The following is an 8,011-nucleotide window of genomic DNA, read 5'->3' on the forward strand; positions in this document are numbered from 1 at the left end:
CCCCAAAAATAGAGTATAAAACTCTGAAATAAGAACACAAGGATAGAGAATCTAAACCCTTAATTGATAAAGATACCACCACAATTAGAGATCTAGAAACACTCCAAATCTTCAACTACAGCTGATAAAGATTCCACCACAACTATAATATCAGATATGAAGATTTGGATTTCACCACAATGTTTGATAAAGTAACACCACAAACACTGATAAAGAAACCACTCTTAGCCACCGGAATCAAAGATTCGTAAAGACACAGAGATTTTGTAAATAGATAAGCTCTATCAAACTTTTCATTCAATCATCAACCGAGTTTTACAATTACAAGAGCTCTCTATTTATAGTAGAAGCTTAACTATTTTCTAAATAAGACAAAAACATAAAAAGGAAATGGAGACAAAAAAAGGACAAACAATTACAAATTAGCCAATAAGAATAAAGAACACAATCTGCAAAAAGCCTGCCATTTGTTAGTGCTCCTTCCCATGATAAAAGCATCCAATGATAAGTGGGAGTCTTCCTTGGACAGCTAACATTCTTCTAGAACAGCCACACACGTGTTAAGCACATGACCTGACCGGTTTATAGAAAAGCATAAGTAAACTTTGAATTGTATCAGCAAGCTGGCCCTTTTGAAAGAAAATAGCGTCGCCTGCTGGTTGAACTAAGTTTCGTATGCTGGTTGAACTAAAATTCTTCAGCTGGTTGAACTAGCTGGTTCGCCTAAGTATTAACTTTGCTGGTTCGATTTGCTGGTTACCCGGCTGAGTGAATTAAAGCTTTACTGGCTGCACTAAGCTCATTTGCTGGTCCGGCTAGCTGGTTCTTCTTAATTGCTGGCTTGCCTTCAACTATCAAAACTTTATTCATCAAAACATAACTACTTCAGTTTAAGGACTGAAGTAGGGTCACCCCTGAGCTTCTTGAATCAGCTCCAAAAACACTTAGATGATAAGAAATAGATGGCAACACAACCATTGCTTGGCCTGATTCGGGTGTAACATCTTTTGAGCTCGTGCTGGCTGTGTTGCTGGTTACATTGCCCAGCTCACCCGCATCAATATATATGCTACTATCATTCCCAAGAAATACATAACATGTCACGTCACAATCATTCCACGATAGTTAATTCTATCTCTCTCTAAGCATTCTCTCATTACTCAACTCAACAACTCAAAAACTCGGTTCACATCCTAGTCGAATACATCCAGATTGGGTTTACGTCACCCCTTCAAGATCTTCATCTCCAACAGGGTTATTCAATAATGTATGAGAACCGGAGAGCAAACAACTAATCGTCAAACGTTCACCCTCATCACTCAAGTTTCTAAACGGGAACTGCTTCCTAACCGGTTGATGGAAATACGCTTGATCATCAATCGTTGAAGTCTTGATGATCATCTGTTATCAATTCTAAACCCTCATCAAGGTCTTATTGTGCTCTTTAAAGTAACAGTACCATATCATTGGATAATTGTGCCTAAACTCTCTAAGTGCTTGGTCGAAAAACTTCGTCAAGAACTTGGGGAATTTTTTTATGCAATCCATGAACGTGAAAATACCTTAATTACATCCTTTGTCGTAAAATGCCCGAATTAGTTTAGTGCAATGGTAAGCCAATGATTGTCATTATTTAGAAAAGGAGAGAATGGAATATACAATTTTTAAAAATTAAGGCGACTTTGATCAAGTTCAATTTCGTAATTTTGGTACACACGAAATTTTCCCTACAAATGTTTTACAAACGTTGTTTTTTTTTTTTTTTTTTTTTTTTTTCCCTTAATCGTAAGTTTGAATTATTATCAATTGTTTTAAGATGGATTACTGAACACCCATATATCAAACTTGTTTTTTTACAACACATAAACAAATTATATTATATTATTAATAATTAATCCACATGACTACATCGTATAGAACAAAAAATACAACTGATTCAGTATTATTCGATCGTAAAACCACAAACGTCACAATAAATATAAAACATTCGCAATTATGTCATAGAATGCCACAACTCGCACATAAAATAAAAACGTTCACAAGAAAACGTTCTAGTATTTTTCAGAGTCTCCATAATGATAAACATATAAATTCATATCAATAATCGCAAAGACTTCTGGAACGTGCTTATATGTTTTTATATGTGTATAACCTCGTGCAAACCGAAAAACCCCGGTCCCACCCACAATCGGCACTTCCATTGGTAACGAGATTTGGTTCCTCCCCATAATGCTCAAAGTACTACCATTATATATCCCTTCAGTAAACTTTAAACTGAGATCCATCGAAATAGAGTAAGTCGTATTGTCAGAAGCCGCATACATCCCTTGAGCTCTACCCACGATCGTAGAGTTTTCTTCTGGACCCACTCTTAAAGCATCATCAAGAACGGTTATAGCACCGAAGAAGTTCGTTGTGTTGCTTGGAGGTGCTTTTACTACCGTCACCTTGGTTGGATGATCACCATTAATTATTTCATGCCAGTAGAAGTGAAGGTGTGTTAGCTTTTCGTTCTTTAAGTGAAGCGATTTTGGTGGCAAACTTGTTGCGAATTCGTTAGATTCTCCTTCAATAAAAAGTGAGAATAAGAAAATGGCAAGAATGATGTACATATGTTTTGGGTGAATTTGAGTCATGGTGTTTAATGGAGGGAACTTGATGTATGTAAATGTGAAGTTGAGACATGTTATATATATATATATATATATATATATATATATGTGTGTGTGTGTGTGTGTGTGTGTGTGTGTGTGTTTGGAGAAGATTTAGAGATAAGCACCATTTTTGAGAATAAGGGGTAAGTAAATTGTTGTTTTTATAAAATTAAAATTGTTAGATTTTGAAAACATAAAATTCAAGGGTTAGTATTTATTGTGTAATTTCAAGAAAAAAATAAAAAAATATATTTCTTCTACTACACGTTAACATACATTAAATGTATGATAACTGGTTATCATACATTAAATCAGATGCATGATAATTTGTTATCATACATTTAATGTACGTTAACGTGCTGTAAAAAAATTATTTTTTAATTTTTTTTCTAAATCTACACAATGAATAATAACTTCAGAAATACAAAAATCTAAATTTTAAACTCTATTTTTAATGTTATAAAAATAACAAGTTACTTATCCACATATTTCAAAAAGATGCTTATTCCTTGATCTCTTTCACACACACACACATATATATATATATATATATATATATATATATATATATATATATATATATATATATATATATATATATATATATATATATATATATATATATATATATATATATATATATATATATATATATATATATATATGAGAGAAGAAGTGGACTTTAGAAACTAGAAGAAGTCAATCTTATTATTGATTAAAAAAATTATCGCATTGGTATGTGTTATGTTATAAAACTAGTTTATAACCCACGAGTTCACGAAAGTTAAACATCATCATTGCATACATAATTAGATATTAGATATAGGTTTAATAAAATGTAAATGAATGGTCACATGAAGCTGATAAAGTTAATCCCCTCATGGCCATTGATATTTGCCTTTTAATGACTCCGGCTGCCCGCAAAGCAAATAACGTCTTGAGATTAGTCAGTTTGCAAAGCGGGTCAAAACCCAAGTATACCCAATAAATGTATTTCATCCGTCCGAAAATATGTGTCTACCTTTATTTTGGTTTGGCCCAAAAATATTGTCCATTACTTTAAATAACAATAATAAACCACTTAATTTTCAATTAAACCTTTTTTTATAAATGGAATAAAAACAATTCTTTATAACAAATTCTCTTACTTAAAATAAGGGTGATGATATGTACACAACCTAAAATTGTTATGTACATAACTATCATGATTTACAATATTATACAATACAACACTGTAAAGCATGATTGTTGTGTACATAACAATTTTTAAGTTGTGTACATATCACTTTCCTTAAAATAATCATTCAATTAAGAACCAACTCATAAAAGTATCTCAAATATAATAAAAAGTCAACCCATCAATAATTCTAGGAAAGAGAGTATATAAATGATTGTAGAAATTAGTTGAAATGTAAGAACAAGTCGCACATATAAGAAGTTAAAAATTACTCTCTATAATAAATTCTTTTACTTAAAATAATAATTCAATTAAGGGCATAATAAACAACTCACCAAAATATCTTAAATCTCATAAAATGTTAACCTAACAATAATTTTAGGGTTAAAGCCAAAAATATGCTACAAACTTATACAAATGTACCGATGTCGCTCACAAACTCATTTCCGTCCTACTGTCGCCTACAAACTTATAAAAAATGTTTTGATGTTAACATTTTGTTACCGGTTACCTGCTGAACTGGTAAAGTTAATTATTTAACTTTTTTTATTCATTTTATATGTCCCGATGTCGCCCATATACTTTCAGTTGTGTCCCGATGTCGCCCATATACTTTCAGTTGTGTCCTGATGTCGCCCATATACTTTCAGTTCTGTTTCGATGTATTACCGACGTGCCATGACTACTTAGAAGCCACGTATCAACCATTTTGGTTGACGGTTAAAAAAAGTATTTTGTTTATATTATCACATTTTTTATAAGTTTGTAGGCGACAGTAGGACGAAAATGAGTTTGTGGACGACATCGGTACATTTGTGTAAGTTTGTAGCCTATTTTTGACTTTAACCCATAATTTTAGGATGAAGTGAGTATATAAATGATCCTAGAAATTAGTTGAAATATAAGAACAAGTCGTACATATAATTTTTTTATAAAAGTATACGTAGGATGCGACATCTAGATCTAGATAATTATTAAAATTCGTTATAATACCTCCCAATGACATCTAGATCCATTTGAATTAATTATTAAACTGTTACTTAATTAGGTGATATGTAGTAGGTGATATGTAGTTGTTATATATTAACCAACTAGTAAAATGATCTGTGAAATCACGGTTTATTTAAACGAAACTGTTTAATGATATGTGTTACGTATTAAGTAATATAAATGTTAAAGTCATTTAATTTAATGAAATGTGGAACCACGGATTTCGACTAAGAAGCTTGTCGTTGTTTTTACAAACATATAAACATATAGAGATATGTATTTACGCATACATATGTAGCGTAATTAATCCCGTAAAGAGAATCAATATTTGAATATTAATAATATAATAATTATAATTATAACTATAATTATAATTATAATTATAACTATAATTACAATTATAATTATAATTATAAAATAATAAAGTTTGCTTAAAATTGAGTATTTATATTTTTTATAATAATTATTAGTAATATATAACAAGTGCGTTTTTTTTTAGAAATTAAAATACAATTATTATAATAAGGTTGTACAATATGCTTCAAAATTTGTACATGTGTTCATTGGGTGTTTTATAGAAGATTGTACAATTTGTTTTAAAATTTGTACATATAGTCATGTGAGTGTTTTATTATAAGGTAGTACATAATGCTTCACATATTGTACATATTGTCATGAGGTGTTTTAACATGAGGTTGTACAAAATGCATCAAATATTATACATATGATCATATGGGTGTTTTATCATAAGTTTGTACATAATGCTTCATATATTATACAATTATCATGTTAATATTTTTACTAAATATAACTAATTATTTTAATAACATCATCATTGTGGGCTTAGACTTTTTCATTTTATTTTTGAATTTTTTTAAGCTTGAATAATCCTTATTTATGACATCATAATTATAAATATTTATTAGATACTATAGATGATTTGTACACAATTAGATATTAGATATAGGTTTAAAATAACTGTAAATGAATGGTCACATGAAGCTGATAAAGTTAATCCCCTCGTCGCCATTGATATTTGCCCGCAATGACTCCGGCTGCCCACAAAACAAATAATGCCTTGAAATTAGTCAGTTTGCAAAGCGGGTCAAAATCCAGGTATACCCAATAAAAGTACTTCATTCGTCCTAAAATATATGTCTACCTTTATTTTGGTTTGGCCCAAAAATATTGTTCATTACTTTAAATATCAATAATAAACCACTTAATTTTCAACTAAACCTTTTTTTATAAATGGAATAAAAACAGCTATTTATAACAAATTCTTTTACATAAAATAATTATTCAAGAACATAATAGACAACTCATAGAAGTATCTCAAATATAATAAAAAGTCAACCCACCAACAATTCTGGGAAAGAGGGAGTATATAAATGATTGTAGAAATTAGTTGAAATTTAAGAACAAGTCGTACATATAAGAAGTTACTAATTACTCTTTATAATAACTTATATTACTTAAAATAATAATTCAATTAAGGACATAATAGGCAATTTACAAAAATATCTTAAATGTAATAAAAAGTCAACCTAACAATAATTTTAGGATGAAGTGAGTATATAAATGATCGTAGAAATTAGTTGAAATATAATAACAAGTCGTACATATAAGTTTTCTTATAAAAGTATACGTAGGATGCGGCAACAGATAATTATTAGTAATTTAAAGTTCTCTATAATACCTCCCAATTATATCTAGATCCATTTGAATTAATTATGAAATTGTTACTTAAATTAGGTGATATGTAATTGTCATATATTAACCAACTAGAGAAATGACCCGTGAAATCACGGGTTCATTTAAACGAAACAGTTTAATGATATCTTTTAGGTATTAAGTGAATGTAAATGTTAACATCATTTAGTTTAATGACCCATAGGACCATGAATTCTGACTAAGAAGCTAGTCGTTGTTTTTACAAACATATAGAGACATGTATTTTCGCATACATATGTAACGTAATTAATCTCGTAAAGAGAATCAATAGTTGAATATTAATAATATAATAATTGTAATTATAATTATAATACAAAAAGTTTACTTAAAAATTGAGTATTTATATTTTTTAATAATAGTTATTAGTAATATATAACAAATGCGAAAAAATTTTAGAAATTAAAATACAATTATTATATGAAAGTTGTACAATATGCTTCAAAATTTGTACATGTGTTCATTAGGTATTTTATAGAAGCTTGTACAATTTATTTTAAAGTTGGTACATATGGTCATGTGAGTGTTTTATCATAAGGTGGTACATAATTCTTCACATATTGTACTTCGGGTGTTTTAACATAAGGTTGTACGTAATGCTTCAAATATTGTACATATGATCATGACCAGTGTTTTATCATAAGTTTGTACATAATGCTTCATATATTATACAATTAACTAGTTAATATTTTTATTAAATATAATTAATTATTTTAATTACATCAACATGGTGGGCTTAGATTTTTTCATTATATTTTTGAATTTTTTTAAACTTGAATAATCTTTATTTATGACAACATTATTATAAAGATTTATTATATACTATAGATGATTTGTGCATGATCAAATTTTAGCCATATACAATCAAACGTGTTTTAAAGTGTTGTAGTATATAACATCATTATACATATTTAGTTGTGTATAAATAAAAAATAGTTCTGTACGAACTACTCCCCATATAAAAATCAGAAATCAATGGACAATGGATCTTCTTCATACACATGCCTTTTATGATGGGAAGTTGGTGGACGTGTAGATTAAAATAAACATGTTAATGTCTTGATCTAGAATACAATTTAAGATGAATTAAATCCGGCATTAAATTTAAAGGGTGTTTGGATTTGCGTTTTAAAAATTAATTATGCGTTTTAGATAATTATAATTAAATAATTAGCTGTATCAAAACGTGATTTTGATTAATGGTGTTTGGATTTGATTATGCGTTTTGATAACGTAATAATCAGATAATCGATTTCTAAGTGTTTGATAAAATTAGATTATTTGATAACTTAACGAGTAAAATTACTAAATAATCCTTCTTTGAAAATAATATATGATATATGTCTAATATGCAATAACTAGTTGTTTACCCTCGCTTCGCGCAGGGGGTTCGGTTTTCAATGTATTTTATTGCGTTTAGTTTAACGATGATGTCGTTGAAGCGCAACTCGAGTCGAAC

At 29.0% G+C, this 8,011-nt stretch overlaps 1 protein-coding gene across 1 annotated transcript; it reads right to left on the reverse strand.

The window, feature by feature from the left end:
• Positions 1–2,051: 2,051 nt before the first annotated feature.
• LOC139841993 (dirigent protein 2-like) lies at positions 2,052–2,636 on the reverse strand. The gene has a single exon (XM_071832174.1). The coding sequence runs from the start codon at positions 2,634–2,636 to the stop codon at positions 2,052–2,054; it is 585 nt and encodes a 194-aa protein (XP_071688275.1).
• Between the last annotated feature and the right edge of the window lie 5,375 nt (positions 2,637–8,011).

This window comes from Rutidosis leptorrhynchoides, chromosome 4, assembly GCF_046630445.1.
Source record: "Rutidosis leptorrhynchoides isolate AG116_Rl617_1_P2 chromosome 4, CSIRO_AGI_Rlap_v1, whole genome shotgun sequence".
Classification (NCBI taxonomy): domain Eukaryota; kingdom Viridiplantae; phylum Streptophyta; class Magnoliopsida; order Asterales; family Asteraceae; genus Rutidosis; species Rutidosis leptorrhynchoides.

Bases quoted from the DNA above. Each gene is read 5' to 3' on its own strand.
- LOC139841993 (XM_071832174.1), bottom strand. From the start codon at position 2,636: ATGACTCAAATTCACCCAAAACATATGTACATCATTCTTGCCATTTTC.